The sequence below is a fragment of the Microcaecilia unicolor genome, chromosome 4 (assembly GCF_901765095.1).
Source record: "Microcaecilia unicolor chromosome 4, aMicUni1.1, whole genome shotgun sequence".
NCBI classification, from domain to species: Eukaryota; Metazoa; Chordata; class Amphibia; order Gymnophiona; family Siphonopidae; genus Microcaecilia; species Microcaecilia unicolor.
In genome coordinates this window covers 169522039-169541995 of record NC_044034.1, presented here as the reverse complement: position 1 = coordinate 169541995, position 19957 = coordinate 169522039, and the positions used below count along the sequence as shown (strand labels likewise).

Here is a 19957-nt window from a genome sequence, read left to right as displayed (position 1 = left end):
TGGGACCGGTACTATTTAGCATATTTATAAATTATTTGGAAATTGGAATGACGAATGAGGTGATCAAATTGGCAGATGATACAAAACTATTCAAGGTTGTTAAAACACATGCGGACTGTGAAATATTGCAGGAAGACCATAGGAAATTGGAAGACTGGGCATCCAAATGGCAGATGAAATTTAATGTGGACAAATGCAAGGTGATGCACATTGGAAAGAATAATCCGAATCATAGTTACCTGATGCTAGGGTCCACCTTGAGGGTCTGCGCTCAAGAAAAAGATCTGGGTGTCGTAGATAATATGCTCAAATCTTCTGCTCAGTGTGTGGCGGCGGCCAAAAAAAGCAAATAGGATGCTAGAAATTATTAGGAAAGGGATGGTGAATAAGACCGAAAACACTATATTTGTATTGCGTTCAGTTGTGGTCGCCGTATCTCAAAAAAGATATAGCTGAATTAGAAAAGTTTCAAAGAAGAGCGACCAAATGATAAAGGGGATGGAACTCCTTTCGTTTGAGGAAAGGCTAAAGAGGTTAGGGCTCTTCAGCTTGGAAAAGAGACGGATGAGGAGAGATATGATTGAGGTCTATGAAATTCTGAGTGGTGTAGAGCAAGTAGAAGTAAATTGATTTTTTGCTCATTCCAAAAGTGCAAAGACTAGGGGACACTCGAGGAAGTTACATGGAAATACTTTTAAAACAAATAGGAGGAAATATTTTTTCACTGAACGAATAGTTAAGCTCTGGAACTCTTTGCCGGAGGATGTGGTAACAGCAGTTAGCGTATCTGGGTTGGAAAAATTCCTTGAAGAAAAGTCCATAGTCTGCTATTGAGGCAGACATGGGAAGCAACTGCATGCCCTGGGATTTGTAGTTTGGAGTGTTGCCACAATTTGGGTTTCTACCAGGTACTTGTGACCTGGCTTGGCCACTGTTTGGAAAACAGGATACTGGGCTAGAAGGACCATTGGTAAGGTTCGTGCCTACCTTTTGGAGACGAGAGCGGACACTCTTGTCGCACTCTCTTCCAGGGTTCGAGCCTCCCAGCTGGTCACAGCTCAACAGATGTTGAGATTGTTGGGCCACATGACTTCCAGATTGTACGTTACACCCAAGACACTTCTTCATATGAGATCAGCTCAATGGACCCTGGCTTTTCAGTGGTGTCAGGCCACAGGGAGCCTGGAAGATGTCATCAAAGTGTCCCTAGAGCTTATACGCTCCCTTCAGTGGTGGACCATTTGATCCAGTTTGACTCTGGGACTTCCATTCCAAATTCTTCAGCCACAAAAGGTGCTGCACAATGGAAGCTTCTCCCTGGGATGGGGGGGGGGGCTTATATAGATGGGCTTTATACCCAAAGTGTTTAGTCCACCCAGGAAACAAATCTTCAGATCAATCTCCTGGAGCTCCGGGCAATCTGGAATGCTCTAAAAGTATTCAGAGATCGATTATCTCATCAAATTGTGCTCATCCAAATAGACAATCAGGTTGCAGTGTATTGCACCAACAAGCAGGGGGGCACCGGGATCATGACCTCTTGTGTCAGGAGGTTATCCGGATGTGGCATTGGACTTGCCAGCATGCCATGTTCCTTCGAGCCACTTATCTGATGGGCAAAAACAATACCCTGGCCGACAGACTGAGCAAAATAATGCAACCACGCGCGTGGGGCACCCCCTTGGTGGATCTCTTTGCCACATACATCAACCTCAAGGTCCCTCCATTCTGTTCCAGGCTTCAGGCCCACAACAGAATAGTGTCAAGTGCCTTCCTCCTCAACAGAGGGACAGGTCTTCTGTATGCATATCCTCCCATACCTCTAATGGGGAAAACTTTATTGAAACTCAAGCAAGACTGTGAAACCATGATTCTGATTGTGCAGTACTTGCCATGGCAGATATGTTTTTTCCTCTGCTTCTGGAGTTGTCCTCCAAAGAACCGTAGAGTGTTTTCCAACCCTCATCATGAAGAACGAGGGGTCTCTTCTACATCCCAACCTCCAGTCTCTGGCTTTCACAGCTTGGATGTTGAGAGCCTAGAATTCGCTTCCTTGGGACTTTTGGAGGATGTCTCCAGGGTCTTGCTGGCATCCAGGAAAGACTCCACTAAGAGGTGCTATTCTTTCAAATAGAGGAGGTTTTCCATCTGGTGTGAGAGCAAGGCCCTAGCTCCCCTTGTTTGCCCTACACAGACCCTACTTGAATACCTTCTACACCTATCAGAGTCTGGTCTCAAGACCAATTCTGTAAGAGTTCACCTTGGTGCAATTAGTGCTTATCATCACCGTGTAGAGGGTAAGCCCATCTCTGAACAGCCTCTAGTTGTTTGCTTCATAAGAGGTTTGTTTTTGTCAAAGCCCCGTGTCAAACTTCCACCTGTGTCATGGGATCTCAACGTCGTCCTCAGCCAGCTGATGAAAGCTCCTTTTGAGCCACTAAATTCCTGCCATCTGAAGTACTTGACCTGGAAGGTCATTTTCTTGGTGGCTGTTGCTTCAGCTAATAGGGCCAGTGAACTTCAGGCCTTAGTAGTAGATGTACCTTATATTAAGTTTCATCACAACAGAGTAGTCCTCCGCATGCACCCTCAGTTCCTGCCGAAAGTGGTGTTGGAGTTCCATCAGAACCAGTCGATTGTCTTGTCAACGTTCTTTCCCCAACCTCATACACATCCTGGCAAAAACAGCTTGCATACCTTGCATTACAAGAGAGCATTGCCTACTACATGAGGTGGACCAGGCCCCACAGACAGTCCGCCCAACTTTTTATTTCTATTGATCCCAACAGGATGGGGGGGTCACCATTGGGAAACGCACCATTTCTAATTGGCTCACAGATTGCATTTCCTTCACTTATGCCTAGGCTGTGCTGGCCCTTAGAGGGTCATGTCATGGCTCATAATGTCAGAGCCCTGGCTGCATCAGTAGTCCATTTGAGGTCAGCCTCCACTGAAGTAATTTGCAAGGCTGCGTCATGGTCTTCACACATTCACATCACACTGTTCCCTCAAGCAGGATATCCGATGCAACAGTTAGTTCAGGCAGAAAGTGGTGCAGAATCTGTTTGGGGTCTAGAATCCAACTCCACCCTCCTAGGCCCAATGTATTCTGTTCGAGGCTGCACTCTCATTCAGATTGTATATAGTTTCAGGTTAATTTGAGTTATGTCCTCGCCGTTGTGAGGCCCAGGTGACCAGTGTTTGTTGTTTTTGGTGAGCCTGGATGCTAGGAATTCCCCACTTATGAGAATAGATAGGCCTGCTTATCCTCAGAGAAAGCGAAGATACTTACCTGTAGGAGATAGTTTCTGAGGACAGCAGGCCTTATATTCTCACAATCCCTCCCACCTACCCTTGGAGTTGTCTGTTTGTTTGTTTGTTTTTTTTAATTTTTACTTTTTTGCTGTATTATAAAACTGAGGAGACCGGCAGGCGCATGCGAGGTGGAGCGTGTCTCGCGCTCCACAAAGCTCTGTTTATGCTAATCATAAGTCCTAGACCGGGTGATGCGGGTCAGTGTCACCCACGTGTGAGAATATAAGGCGTGCTGCCCTGAGAGAATACTTGCTACAAGTAAATATCTTCGCTTTTTCCTTGTGTAAACTGTGCTTCACACACAGATGATGCTTTAGAAAATTGGTCTCGTAAAGCAGAGCTAGATTTATTAGAGTGCACTACCGTAGCGTGCAAATGCTGTTGCTACACATTATTAGTAAATAGATCTCGATGCATAAAATGAGACCTGTAGTAAATAATGTGCATTAATGCACATTAGAATGCAATAACATGGTAGCACCATTCAGTAAATCTGGCTAATTTAATTGTGACAGCTGTGGAGCTGATGATACAAGTTGACTGGAGAGAAAAATGTGGTAATGACTTTAAAAAAGGGTGTAAATTCATAGTCATTAGGATAGACTTAGGTAGATCCACTGCTTGTCCCTTGGGGTAAGCAGCTTGGATTCTACCTACTTTTTGGAAACTTGCCAGGTACTTGTGACCTAGATTGCTGCTTTTTGAAACAGGATACTGGGCTTGATGAACCTTTGGTCTGACTCACAGAAGCAGTTCTTATGTTTCCTGGACTATCAAATGAGGTGTCTGGGACCTTGTGTTTGCTTTGGCTTCTGAGAATAGGGCGAACATGGAAAAATGTGGCTCTCTCCTAAACATTTAGAATAGTATTTCTTGTTTTCTGGTGTCCATTGCAGTAGTGTATACTTATCTTATGTAGAAATAACCTGTCTGTAAGTTTTCTGCATATTAGTTTTAATTTGTATAAATATCTTATGCATACTGTAATTTATAACCATTTAAAATTCCAGTTGTCCTGGATTTTTCATTACTACATTAGGTTAAGGCCCATCGTATCTTCTCTTTTTTTCTGTCTCTGAGACAGTAGCAGATGGATGGTTTGACTCACAAATGCAGGATAAGGCTGGGTATAGGTAACTTGGCAATCAGTCAGAATCAAGGCTACAGATTTTAAATGGTGATCCAAGGCCAGACATGCCTTGCTGAAGAATCAGGAAGCAGGAAGTCAAGCGAACCAAGTGTGGATTTGTCACAACCAGAAATAGGCAAATTGATAGTTTAAGGTTTGTATCCAGAGTCAACTATACTTGTAACAAACAAACAGCTGCCTTTGACCTTATTGATAACACTCTTCATCTTGCACGTCTTCAAGATAGAGGGTTAGAAGGGACAACTCTTGCATGGTTCTCATTCCTAACCGATCGTTATTATACAGTTCACACTTCCACTTCTGTGTCACCCTATATTCCTTTACTTTGTGGAGTTCCACAATGCTCCTTCTTATCGCCACTGTTGTTTTAACATCTTTATTAGTCCACTAGCAACCTTGCTACAGGATCTCAATCTCCATTTTTTTCATCTGTGCAGAAGATACCCTTATAATCGGCCCTATAATCTTCCCTATGTCAAGCTCAATCCAAGACTCCACAACAAATATCGCTCACATCAGTTTCTAACTGGCTTTCATCCCATAAACTTGTCCCTAAGCCTGTGAAAACTACTATTTGTTAGATCACAAGCACTCATTCAAATCTTCACCGACACCCTTCCTGATCGGTCTCTCAGTTCCGCCAGTTGATTCCTTCAGATACCTAGGTGTCATTATTGACACCAGTTTCTTCTTTGACAAAATTTTTTTTACATATAATAAGGACTGGGTTTTTTTGGTTATGTTGTCTCCACTCTATCTCCCATTGTATAGACTCCTGTCCCTTCACACTGTGGTCTATGCATACATTATTTCATGGCTAGAGTACTCGTGAACAAACTATTAGATATCACACCAGTCACAACCAACAGCAAAGACACCCCTGATGCGGACAATCTCGCGAGATACTTCAACGAAAAAATAGTACAACTATGACTTAAAATACCTGTCAGTACCATCGACTATGCTGAACTCCTTAACTGCCTAGACCCAGTCCCTGGTATTCACCCAGCGGACAGGACCTGGACTAACTTCGAGATATTATCGGAGAACATTATCTCCCAAACGCTCAAAAGATTTGCCAAATCTCACTGCAAACTAGATATATGCCCAAACAACCTGATGACATCTGCTCCTCAACAATTCATAAATGACATAATGAAACACCTGAATTACATGCTACAAAATGGACTCTTCCCGAAGGAAAAAGGAAACATTTTACTCACCCCATACCCAAAGACGCAATGAAAAGTGCTAGTGAACTAACTAACTACAGACCAGTACCATCTATTCCCTTAATAACCAAATTAACGGAAGGGTTGGTGACCAAGCAACTTACAAACTATCTAGATAAATTTTCAATACTTCACGATTCCCAGTCAGGATTTCGGTCTAACCACAGTACCGAAACAGTATTAGTAACTCTCATGACTAAATTCAAACAAACGATTGCATCTGGTAAGAACATACTGCTTTTACAATTCGACATGTCTAGCACTTTCGACATGGTTGACCACGGAATCATATTACACATCCTTGAATACTTCGGAATCGGAGGCAACGTCCTCAACTGGTTCAAGGGATTCTTAACCACAAGATCATACCAAGTAACATCTAACTCGACTATCTCAGCCGCATGGGTACCTGAATGCAGAGTACCACAAGGATCCCCCCTCTCGCCGACTCTATTCAACTTAATGATGATACCCTTGGCAAAATTACTATCAAATCAAAACCTTAATCCATACATTTATGCAGATGACGTAACAATCTACACCCCATTCAAACAAGACCTAAAACAAATTTCCAAAGACATCAACCAAAGTCTCAATTTCATGCATTCCTGGGCGGACGCATTTCGGCTAAAACTCAATGCAGAAAAAACCCAGTGCCTAATACTCACCTCCCAACACAACAAGAAAGAATTCACCACCATTAACACACCAACCCTAAACCTTCCTGTCTCACAAACCCTAAAAATTCTTGGAGTTACCATTGATCGACACCTAACACTAGATAACCACGCGAAAAACACAACCAAGAAGATGTTCCACTCAATGTGAAAATTAAAAAGAATAAGACCTTCCTTCCCAAGGAGTGTTTTCCGCAACCTGGAACAATCAATGGTGCTCAGTCATCTAGACTATTGCAACGCACTATATGCCGGCTGCAAAGAACAAATAATCAAGAAACTCCAAACAGCCCAGAACACTGCAGCTAGACTCATATTTGGCAAACCAAAATTTGAAAGTGCCAAGCCCTTACGAGAAAAACTACACTGGCTCCCACTTAAGGAACGCATCGCGTTCAAGGTATGTTCAATAGTTCACAAAATTATCCATGGAGACGCACCAGCTTACATGTCAGACTTGATAGACCTACCACCTAGGAACGCCAAAAGATCATCCCGCACATTCCTTGATCTGCACTTCCCCAGCTGCAAAGGAATGAAACACAAACTAATGCATGCGTCAAACTTTACCTATCTGAGCACACAGTTATGGAACGCACTGCCGCGCAGCTTGAAATCGATCTACAAAAGAACGAACTTCTGCTCATTACTGAAGACCCATCTCTTTAATAAAGCGTACCACAAAGATCAACCAATGTGAATATGCACAACTCGCCCACCTATATTCAGAACTGTCTCTTAATATCTGCCTGTATACTATTACTTTTTTTATTATCATCATGTCGACCAAAACCTGCAATACTAAATGTTCATGTACTAACATTCTTCCACTAGTCATGATGTATTGTAAGCCACTTTGAGCCTGCAAAGAGGTGGGATAAGGTGGGATACAAATGCAACAAATAAATACAAATAAATAAATAACGCAATCTACAGTGGTCTCCCCCATTTTCAAGTGTGTCACCTACAAAACCTCCAAAATACTACTGCCCAATTACTCTGTAAGGCTAAGAAATTTGACCATATTACCCCCCTCATAAAGCAACTCCACTAGCTCCCTGTAAAATATCAAACACAATTTAAAACTCTTTTCCTCACCCATAAAGTTTTACACACAGGCAGATCCTCTTATTTGTCTTCCGTGATTATACCTTACACCCCAGCTTCTGCTCTTCATTCCTTGGACTCCAATCATCTGCTTCTGCCTTCTCCTAGGTCTTCCTGTCATGAATCTACCAAGAAAGCTGCTTCTTACTTCCTAGCCCTGTTTGTGAAATAATTTGCTCCCAGATATTAGGTCCAAGCTCTCACTCTCCCGGTTCAAATTTTCACTGAAACTTATTTTATTTTTCAGTAAGACTTCCTGAATGTTAAACAAGCAGAGCAATTTTAACTGTAATTAAATGTTATAATGTTTAAGTTGTGTGACTGAGAATCTTGTTGTCTTTTCTATCACATATTGTAAACTGTAAACCGCATTGACCTCCTCAAAGAAAAGGTGGTATACCCCAAATACCAATTAAATGTAAACGCATGTCTTGTTAGTGCACAAACATTTGTTACTAGTTACTAAGACCTATTGCATAATATTGGCTCTAGTTACTAATATGTGTTAACGTGGTAGGTAACGCTAGCTATTAATTCTTATGTAATACCCATTCTAGCACTTAAACTCATATTAAAAAAATACTCTTCAGATATCAAACTGTTGAACCCTCAGTTATTTGTTTGAAAGACTATTGTAAACTATACCCCATCCTACCCCACCTTCTATACATTATTGGAAACATGACAGTGACTGCAAGAAAGATCACCGTTAAGCCCAGTCACATAGTAAATGAGAGCAGATAAGAGCCAAAGTGGCCCATCCAGTCTGATTTTAATGAATTGGGCCCAGTTAAGTATATTATTCATTCTGCTGAGCTCACACTGTATGCACATACATTCCTATTCTGCCAGTTAAACCAGCAGCCCAACCTCCACAAGAAAGCCTCTCTTTTTCCTGAATTGCAGGTGTTTATTGCAAAGTAAATGTTTAACAACAGGCTCTGTCCCCGGTCCACCTCTGCGCCCCCCCCCCCCCAAATTGCAGAGCTGGCTATAGCCGGGGAGAGAGCCTGGTGGGGGGGGGGGGGGGCAATGCATTACACTATTCAGGAAAAAAAAAATTAAATGATCACAGGTTCCAATCTAATTCATGTTTAATGTGGGATAAAATGCCATAATAAGTAAATAAATATAAACTTTAATGTTGAGCACCTGATTCTCAAAGTGGACATATTCCAAACACTATAATGAAAATAAAATGATTTTTTTGTACCTTTGTTGTCTGGTGACTTTGTTTTCTGATCATGCTGGCCCAGTATCTGATTCGTGGAGACAAACAAAGCAGATCAATCAGTGATATGGTTCAAACTTTATTTTCAGAGATTCGCCCGACACAGACTGTGTGTCGCCCACAAGGGCTGCGTCAGGGGCTAATAGTCCAAGCAGGACATGAGATTGAAACGTTTCAATCTCATGTCCTGCTTGGACTATTAGCCCCTGACGCAGCCCTTGTGGGCGAAACACAGTCTGTGTCGGGCGAATCTCTGAAAATAAAGTTTTGAACCATATCACTGATTGATCTGCTTTGTTTGTCTCCACGTTGGATTTTGCAGATCGCTTGCCATCTTGTTTCTTAGGACCAGTATCTGATTCTGCTGCTATCTGTTCTCTTAACTCCGTTTCCAGGGCTTCCTTTCCATTTATTTCTTTACTTTCCGCCTTTCTTCATTTCTTGCCCTACATCCGTAAGTAAAAAGGTGGGTCCTACTCTGCAGACTTGACTGTCCAGTGGATCCAGCTTCTGCCTATTTTCTTCATCCATGTGCAGTTTTTCTCCTCTCTTCATTTTCCCTCATCTCATCTCCTTCCTTATTCTTCCCTCCCCTCCATCCATGTCCAGCATTTCTTCTCTCTCCGTTCCCTCCCCTCCATCCATGTCCAGCAACCTTCCTCTCCCCTGCCTCCATCCATCCATGTCCAGCAACCTTCCTCTCCCCTGCCTCCATCCATCCATGTCCAACAACCCTCCTCTCCCCTGCCCTCCTCTTCATCCACCCACCCATGTCCAGCAACCCTCCTCTCCCCGCCCTCCCTCCATCCATATCATATAGTAACATAGTAGATGACGGCAGAAAAAGACCTGCATGGTCCATCCAGTCTGCCCAAGATAAACTCATATGTGTATACCTTACCTTGAATTTGTACCTTACCTTGAATTTGTACCTGTCTTTTTCAGGGCACAGACCGTATAAGTCTGCCCAGCAGTATTTCCCGCCTCCCAACCACCAGTCCCGCCTCCCATCACCGGTTCTGGTACAGACCGTATAAGTCTGCCCTCCCCTATCCTAGCCTCCCAACCACCAACCCCTCTTCCCCCCACCTGCTCCGCCACCCAATTTCAGCTAAGCTTCTGAGGATCCATTCCTTCGGCACAGGATTCCTTTATGCATATCCCACGCATGTTTGAATTTCGTTACCGTTTTCATCTCCACCACCTCCCACGGGAGGGCATTCTCTTCTCTCCTCTGCCCCCCTCCATCCATCCATACCCAGCAATTCTCTTCTCTCCCCTGCCCTCCTCTATCCATCCATACCCAGCAATTTTCTCTCCCCTGCCCCCCCTCCAGCCATCCATACCCGGCTATTCTCTTCTCTCCCCTGCTCCCTCCAGCTATCCATACCCAGCGATTCTCTTCTCACCCCTGCCCCCCTCCAGCCATCCATACCCAGCTACTCTCCCCTGTATCCATCCATACCCAGCGATTCTCTTCTCTCCCCTGCCCCCCCTCCAGCCATCCATACCCAGTGATTCTCCTCTCTCCCCTGATTACCTCCGTTGAAGCGGCCGCATCATTGAAAGCCCTGCCCGTCTCTAGCCTTCCCTTTGTTAGTTCGTTCCCTCGGAGTCCCGCCCTCACGGAAAGAGGAAATGACGTCAGAAGGCGGGACTCTGAGGGAACGAACTCACGAAGGGAAGGCTAGAGACGGGCAGGGCTTTCAATGACGTGGCAGCTTCGACGGAGGTAATAAAAACTATTTAAACCCCCCCCAGAGCGGGACAGGCAAACGAGGGCAGTGGTGGGAGGTGAGGTAAACGGGGTAAGCATGGCTTGTGGCGCCCTCCTGCCATGCTTACCTCGTTTACTGGAGCCGGCTCACCCTGCAGAACAAACAGCTCGCAAGATCTTAAAAAATTTAACAACCAGCTCTTGCAAGCCGGCTCCAGCACACCACTGCCTGGGACAATGAAGGGTTAAGTGACTTGCCCAGAGTCACAAGGAGCTGTAGTGGGAATCAAACCCAGTTCCCCAGATTCTCAGGGCACTGCACTAACCACTAGGCTACTGCTTCGCTCATAAGTATGAATAATTTACCTACAACATGCAGAAGCTGAATCCAGAAATCTTTCTGCCCCGGGGCAAGTGTCTTTGAATTGATTATTTACTAGGATTTATTTGCCGCCTTTTTGAAGGAATTCACTCAAGGTGGTGTACAGTAAGAATAAATCAAACATGAGCAATAGTCAATTACAGCAGTAAAATATTCAAATAACAATGCAAAGTATGGCGTGGAGGGGCATAATCGAACGGAAACGCCTATCTCCATGGGCGTTTATCTCCAAGAATGGGTCCGTGAAGGGGCGGGCCGAACCGTATTTTCGAAAAAAAGGACGTTTTTGAGCGGGGCGTTTGTTTTTTTTTAGCGATAATGGAAACTAAAAATGCCCAGCTCAAAGACGTCTTAATCCGAGCCATTTGGTCGTGGGAGGGGCCACGATTCATAGTACACTGGCCTCCCTGATATGCCAGGACACCAACTGGGCACCCTAGGTCAATGCGGTGGACTTCAGAAAAAGCTCCCACATGCATAGCTCCCTTACCACGGGTGCTGAGCTCCCAACCCCCCTCCCCCAAAACCCACTATCCACAAATGTACAACACTACCTACTACTACTACTACTTAACATTTCTAGAGCGCTACTAGGGTTACGCAGCGCTGTACAAAATAAACAAAGAAGGACGGTCCCTGCTCAAAGGAGCTTACAATCTAAGGAACAAAATGTCAAGTTGGGCAGTCTAGGTTTCCTGGGCAGAGGTGTAGAGGTTAGGTGCCGAAGGCGACATTGAAGAGGTGGGCTTTAAGCAGAGATTTGAAGATGGGCAGGGAGGGGGCCTGGCGTATGGGCTCGGGGAGTTTGTTCCACGCGTGGGGTGAGGCGAGGCAAAAATGGCGGAGTCTGGAGTTGGCGGTCGTGGAGAAGGGTACTGAAAGGAGGGATTTGTTTTGAGAGCGGAGGGTAAGGGTAGGAACGTAAGGGGAGATGACTGTTGAGAGGTAAGGAGGGGCTGCAGATCGAGTACATTTGTAGGTTAGTAGCAGAAGCTTGAATTGAATGCGGTACCTGATCGGAAGCCAATGAAGTGACTTGAGGAGAGGGGTGGTATGAGTGTATCGGTTCAGGCGGAAGATAAGACGTGCGGCAGAGTTCTGAACGGACTGAAGGGGGGGATAGGTGGCTAAGTGGGAGACCAGTGAGGAGCAGGTTGCAGTAGTCAAGGCGAGAGGTAACGGAGTGGATGAGAGTTCGGGTGGTGTGCTCAGAGAGGAAAGGGCGGATTTTGCTAATGTTATAGCTCTTAGGGGTGAAGGGGGCACCTACATGTGGGTACAGTGGATTTTGGAGGCCTCCCATTTACCAGCACAAGTGTTACAGGTGGGGGGGGGGATGGGCCTGGGTCCACCTGGCTGAAGTGCACTAAAAGTGCTCCAGGGACCTGCATACACTCAGGCCTCTAGAACTGGTTGCTGCTATATAACATTGGCACACCAGTTGACACCTGAAGACTAATCTCTCCAAAAACGCCTTTATTGGAATAACCGCCTTTACTCATAGTTAACTGGCAACGAGTCTCCCTGGTACTGAGATGAGCAGTAGGTCAGAGCTGGCAGAATGGTGTACAATGCCCTCTTTCAGCCACATTCAAAGTAAGAACTAAGTTGTCTAACGTGGCTAACACAGGAAAGGGAACTAAAACTGGCTTACAAAAATGGCCACTACCGCATGGACTACAACAGGAAACACAACAGGGCACACTCTGACCCAGTAGGCAGGGGGAAAAGCACCATGGGAGAAGAGCCTACCAACTACCAACATCGTGAGACTGTAACACAAGCTAATGAAATCACGGAGCCCAATACCCTACACCCACCACAATGCAATGCTGATGTGACCCTGTACTGCACCTGAGAGCCACATCTGACCCAGGGAAAGGCTGTGACAGGATCGAACACATTCTGCTGTCATGGAGGTGGGTACGGCATTTGAGGCTGGCATAGAGGCTGGAAATAAAGTTTTTAAAGTGGGGGTTTTTTGGTGGGAGGGGGTTAGTGACCACTGGGGGAGTCCGGGGAGGTCATCCCCGATTCCCTCCAGTCATTATCTGGGCAGTTGGAGCACTTTTTTGGGACTTGTTCGTGAAAAAAAAGGGTCCAAAAAAAGTGACCCAAAATTGCGGTAAAAACGCCTTTTTTTTCTGATTATCAGCTAAAGACGCCCATCTCTCCTCGGCTGATAACCACGCCCCAGTTCCGCCTCCACCATGCCTCCGACAAGCCCCCGTCAACTTTATTCGTTTCCGCGACGGAGTGCAGTTGGAAATGCCCAAAATCGGCTTTCGATTATACTGATTTGGGCGCCTTTGCGAGACAAACGTCTATCTCCCGATTTAGGTCGCACTATAGGCGTTTTTCTCTTTTGAAAATAAGCTGGATTGTATACTACTTACAATGTCAACACAATATGTAATAGAACATTTTAATTGACAGTGAAGGGTATAAGCAAAGATGGAACATATAGATAGGTGAAAGTAAGGCGACTAAAGAAAGTTGCACATGAGGTCAGAGAGATGGTTAATTATTATCTCAGCTAGGGTAGGAGTGGATAAACATGTCGTGCAGCTCGACAGCTGACAGGCTGGCAGTATTGCAGAGAGGTGTCTGAAGAATGGGTTGATTTTATTGCAGGGGTGGAGCAATATGAGGAACCTGAGAAGTTGAGCAAAAAGAAAAAGTGAGATTGAGCTTAAAAGGCAGACAGAAGAAAATGTGGTGAAGAGAGAATCTGCTTTCCTGGAGGAGAGGAGCAGATCAACTTCATGCTGTGATCCAAGTTGGGAATCTGCCTTGCAAGAAGGAGGGGGGCAAGAAGACCCACAAGGCCAGAGGGCATGGAAAGGGACCAGTATGTTCAGTGCCTGAGGCTGGGACCTGGTTCATGTCACTGAGGCCCAGATGCACAAAACTTTAACAACCCTTTAACCACCCTTTATCGAAGAAATTGCCAACCGTTTCATGTACTAAAGCCCATTTTTTGAGGACTGTAGCAGCTAACGAAAATGGAATGCAGATGAGCAATTAGTGTAGAAACCCTTTTGAAATGACATGCACTAACGTTTTCCAATTGGTTTAACGAAGGAAAACGCCGAGAAATCTAACTAGAGGTCTGTACCTCTCGGTAGGGCTCTCCGGCTAAAAACTGTAATGTAGAACTACAAAAAAAAACAAGGGGGGTGAAAACACGCGGCAGGGGCATCCTTTATTGACGCCCCAGGTCGCCGCTGCTCCCCGCTCCCTCTGCAAGCAATCCAGAAGTTAAAAAATAAAGGACCAGGAGGGGGCAAAGGCGCTCGTCAGGAGCGTCCTGTTTGAACGGCCTTGCCCCCACCCACCCCGTCCGAGGAAGGAGAGAGACGCGAAGGAAGAATGGAAGAGAGGCGTCAACTGATCTTCTTGCCCGTGCAGCGCCTTCACATAGAGGTGAGAGGCGCTGCACGGGCTCGGTAAGAGGGAGGGGGGCCCAATGGAGGGGGGGAATGGCGGCGAGGACCCGCGGAGGAGGCGGGGCACAGGGCAGAGGGTGTCAGTCGGGAGGCGGAGCTGTGGGGTTGACAGAAGAGTACAGAGGAATGGAGGGGGTCCGGCCGGGGCTTCTAAAGTAAGGATTTCTTAGTTTTGCTTTTTAAATTTATAATGCGGGGAGCAGCGGCAACCTCGGACGGGGTGGGGGGGGGCAAGGCCGTTCAAACAGGACGCTCCTGACGAGCGCCTTTGCCCCCTCCCGGTCCTTTTTTGAGTTTTGTTTTTATTTTGGGAGCCACGTGTTTGTTTTCTTTTGTTTTTGACAGTGGCATGCGCAGAGCAGCCAGCATAACGCTTGGCTGCTCTGCGCATGCTTTAGGGGCCTTTTACCGACGGGGATTACGGACGTATGATACCTTGTACTTTTCAATACCGCACCGAACATTTCTGAGCTGTTTTTTTTAATGCATTCTTCGTTTTTTTTTAATTCGCTAAGTACTTTTACGATTTGATTTTTTTACGTTTGGTTGATGCATCTGGGCCTGAAAGCACTGGTGCAAGCTTCTGCCATGACTTCAGTGATTGGAGAGAGAGGGTTACCTACAGATGCTGACCTCTCAGCACAAATTGTAAGGACAGTCAGGAAGTGACAGCAACATTGAGCACATGTTAGAATTACAAACATAGAAAATAAATGCAGAAGATGCACACATGATTGTGGGGAAAGAACATTAATCAATGTCTTTTTCTGTAGAGACAGAAGAAAAGTTCTAGTGAATTAGGAAGTCTATGTCAAAAATTAGCATATTCAGGTCTGGTATAGCAACTTTTGTCAAAACAGCCAAACGTTTTGTGCTTTTTTTTTTTTCTTTCTCTTCTTTAATGGTGCTTTCTTTTCTCACCCTTTGTCCATGGCCTATTTACCGACATATATATGTACTTACATTGTGCTTTTATGGAATTTTATATTGTATCCTGCTCAGAATAAATATTCAATAGGAATATGCATAGAAAAACTTTGGGTTTTGGTCATTTTGGACTTTTTGTTTTGTTTATTTCACACCTTCCTGTTAATTAATGGTGTAATGTGTCGCTTTATTTACCATACATCATTGATTTTATGCATGTTTTTTTTTTTTTAAGTATTTTTATACTTTTTTAACATACAGAGAACAGATGCTAATACCAACATTTGAACCAATCTCCTGCGTGTTCAATCCTCTACTCCCTCCCCCCCCCCCCAACACATAATATTGATAATGACCGTTATGTCTACATGGTGCTGTTTTGTCCTAGTTCCATATTAAGGAGTTACTATAAGCTTGGGTGCGTCCAAATCCACGCCAGCTGCCAGTCTCCATGCTGTATACTTGTCCCACTGCTTGTAGAATTGTGTAATCCGTCCTGCCTTTATTGCAGTCATTTTGGACATTGATAGAGATAATCCATCTTGTGATTTTATGCATGTTAATTCCTAGATTAACATGCTTTAAATAAATTTAGCTCACTAAGGGGTGAAATTATCAACATAGGTTACCATTAAGATGGGTTATTTTACTACAGTCACTTGTGCTAGTTTAGTACAGGGTCCCATTTGTGCAATGAAATCTAGTTACTAATAACCCAGGTTAACAATTAAATAACCCATCTTAACCATAGCCCACGTTGATAACGCCCTCCCCCCACCTTAATTTTTTAAAGCACACTAATGGATTCACAGCCCAAATAGAAATGAATGCACTGAAGTATTTCTTACATAAGTACATAAGTGTTGCCATACTGGGACAGACCGAAGGTCCATCAAGCCCAGCATCCTGTTTCCAACAGTGGCCAGTCTAGGTTACAAGTACCTGGCAAGATCCCCAAACAGTACAATACATTTATGCTGCTTATCCTAGAAATAAGAAGTGGATTTTCCCCATCTTAATAATGGTTTACGGACTTAGGAAGCTATCCAAACCTTTTTTAAACCCCGCTAAGCTACAGAAGAAAAGATGGTATTGATAACACAGGCAGGTATGCTTCCTTACAATCTGAAGTAGAAATGTGGAGACAGCTAATCTAAAAACATGACTCTCTTTATGAGCGTTAGAATTATATACAAGCTGAGAATGCTTCCAGGTAGGCCTTACAACAGAAATGCAGGTAGACAAACGAGCAAAAAATATGACACAGTACCTTTTTATTGGACTTACTTAATGCTATGACATATTTATATATATTTCTTGACTAGCCTTTGGTAGGTCATGCTCTCTTCCTCAGTTCAGAACAAATGAGCTAAAGATACATTACCAGTGATAGTGCAGAAGGGCTGATAGGTGATCAGAAAGTGTCAGGCAGTAGAATTTAGTGGCTCATAATAAATTAAGAAACCTAGGTTAGTGCTGAATCTCAACTTCAAAAGTCTTACTTTCCTAGATTGTTTTGAATTTCTCTTCAAGTATCCTGAGCATTAATCAGCAGTAGTCAGGCTCTATAAAATGCCTTCCCATAGAAATGTCATGATCATCTTGGGCTTCTCTATGATGCTTGATCTTCTGTCTGTGTCAAATGATTGTTGTCTTTAACATCTACCCGTCTCACCAAGGGTATAGTCCAGCTCAGAGTTTTAAAGTAATATTGTACACAAAAGCATATGCTAAGAATGCAAGCAGAGAGGAAGCAATGCACTGATTCCATATGCTAGCTGTGGGTGAGAATCCAAGAAACTGATGTGACAATGTTTACGATGGGATGATTAGAGAGGGTGACTGGGAGTGAAATAAGACATGCAGCTAATCATTTATCTTGTTGTTGAAGGTTAGGACATGAGCCTCTTCCTCCAACTCTGGGACGAAACATTTTTGGACGCCAAGTTTACCAGCTGCCAGGTCTTTTTGCTTATGGTGAGTCAGTCTCACTTATACAATTTGAATTCTATGTGTACATTTGATTCACAAAAGGCATAGAGGAGTTCTTCTTACCCCAGTGTATAAACTTTCTCATGGGCATCCTGCTGCACATGGTGTGATCTTTCTACATATAACATATTACTACTGCAACCAAAAAGAGGGAGGAAGCTCATCAACACTTTCTTGACTGTCTTCCTACTCCAACAGAATGCTATCACTGCAGCCAGAGGACAAAAGATACTGACCATTGAGACAGCTCACTAGTGTCACTTTCAGGCTCATTTTTGAAAGAGATTGATGTCCATCTTTCAATATAAATCGGAACATGGATGTCCATCTCCTAGAGACGTCCGGTATAATCGAAACCCGGTTTTGGATGTCTCCAACTGCAGTCCGTTGCAAGGACATCCAAATCTCAGGGGGGGGGGGCGTATCGGAGGCGTGGTGAAGGCAGGACTTGGGCGGGCCTAAGACTTGGACATCTTTGAGCCATTGAGCCATAATCGAAAAAAGCAGGGACGTCCTAAAGTAAAACTTTGACGTTTTCACCCAGACGTGTTTTTTTTTAATGAATAAGGCACAAAAAGGTGCCCGAAATAACCAGATGACCACAGGAGGGAATCGGGGATGACCTCCCGTTACTCCCCCAGTGGTCACTAACCCCCTCCCACCCTAAAAAAAACATCTTTAAAAATATTTTGTGCCAGCCTCAGATGTCATACTCAGGTCCATGATAGCGCATGCAAGTCCCTGGAGCAGTTTTAGTGGGTGCCGTGCACTTCAGACAGGCGGACCCAGGCCCATACCCCTACCTGTTACGTTTGTGGAGGAAACAGCGAGCCCTCCAAAACCCACCACAAACCCACTGTACCCACATCTAGGTGCCCCTTCACCGGTAAGGGCATGGTAGTGGTATATATTTGGGGGTAGTGGGTTTTTTTTTTTGGGGGGGGGGGTTGGAGGGGTTCAGCACACATGGTAAGGGAGCTATGTACCTGGCATGAAGTTCACGGCAGTGCCCCCTAGGGTGCCCGGTAGGTGTCCTGGCATGTCAGGGGGACCTGTGCACTACAAATGTGGGCTCCTCCCATGTCCTAATGGCTTGCATTTGGACATTTTAGACACAGATGTCTTTGGTTTCGAAATCGCCGCAAATCAAAGAATCCATGTCTAACGACGTCCAAATCCAAGGACGTCCTTGGTATTTTTCGAAATGAAGATGGACGTCCCTCTTTTTTCGAAAATACGCTTTCCTCCACCCCCCCCCCGGATTTGGACATTTTACAAGGACGTCCAAATCCAAACATAGACGTTTCTTTCAAAAATGCCCCTCTTGCCAACTGGTTACTAGGAGGCATTCATGTAGTGCAAGTGCCTGCATCCGTGAAAACCTACAGAATGAAATCCAGTGGTTAATCCAAATCTAAGCCTCCTGGGCAGCCAGAACTAAAGCTCCTTTATTGCCACTGGCCTACCTTTTCTTGATTTCAGTGTTTCAATTGCTTGGCATTCCTTGTCCTTCTATAATTTTTTCCATTGCTGGGTATCTGGCTCTAGACAATGTAAATTGCATACTTGAATCTGATGGTTTGCTTTATAGCTAAACATATTGTGAAGGTTGATGGAAGACCAGGCCTCTTCAGAGGATTAGTTCCCAGGTTATGTGCAGGAGCTGTTGGGACAGTAGTACACAGTAAAGTTTTACAGGTGAGTAAGATGATAATCTGACTAACTGAGAACATAAAGAAACTGCACTGAATTTATACAGAAGTTTCATTGAACCTTTCCTATATATGTATATATTTATTTTTTTAAAATTTATATTCTGCTCTATTGCCATAGTTTTTAGGTTGATTACATGCACAATAGTTATAACTCATGATACAACAATACAGACAAACTATATCTCCTTTTCCTTTCTGCCATTGTTTCTGTGACATCCCTAATTTTGTCCTCCTCACTATGCCCTGTCCAGTCATGTTTGCCCTCAGCTATAACTGTTTCTAGTATCATCCTTTTTTGTCTCCATTGCTGTGGGACCAATGTAATAAGCTGTGTACTGAGAATGTGCATCAAAAACCAGCATGAACTAAAACACTTTATTCCTGGGACAATAAAGTAATGCTGTATAAGTAATTGTGACATGAATCATGTTTCAATAGCTCTTCTTCAGGGAAGATAGTCACCTTGAATAGAATTTTAAAAGATCATTTATTGCTTTGAGAAAAACTATTAGGTCCATGGGAAACCATTTATTACCTTTCAAATAACTCTCACACATTCCATATAGCAACAGTCTATGGTGAAAGATGGCCACCGTGTTTGAACTTCATTAGATAAACACATATGACCATTGAGTGCCAATCAGCTTGCGGCTATGTCTAGGGAAGTTAACCTCCCCCTACCCCTGTCAGTCAAAGTAGTGCTGTTCTTTCAGTTTCGGCATTTAATCCAAACGGTGTTATAGAATCAAGGTAATAAATCCAGCAGTGCTCTTTATAATTTATGTTTCAGCATTTTTATTGATGGCAATTGTGAGAAATGCACATAACAGCTTCCATATCATCAAGCTGATCAATCCATAGACTGGTGGGTTGTGTCCATCTACCAGCAGGTGGAGAAAGAGAGCAAACTTTTGCCTCCCTATATGTGGTCATGTGCTGCCGGAAACTCCTCAGTATATCACACACAGCAGCAGCTCTGGCTAGGCCTCCAAGCCTAATTTTTAGGTTTTGTTGAGTGCCTGGGGTTGAGGGCTCTTTTGAGCAAGTGCCAACCTGGTGGTGC

General features: G+C 44.3%; 1 protein-coding gene across 1 annotated transcript in view; it reads left to right on the top strand.

Moving 5' to 3' along the window:
* Window positions 1–19957, top strand: part of MTCH2 (mitochondrial carrier 2) — a 107424-nt gene that overhangs the window by 24660 nt on the left and 62807 nt on the right. The window contains exons 2-3 of the mRNA XM_030200943.1: window positions 17083–17164; window positions 18771–18877. Of these exons, the coding sequence (XP_030056803.1) occupies window positions 17083–17164; window positions 18771–18877 (189 nt within the window). The remainder of the gene's footprint in view (window positions 1–17082; window positions 17165–18770; window positions 18878–19957) is intronic.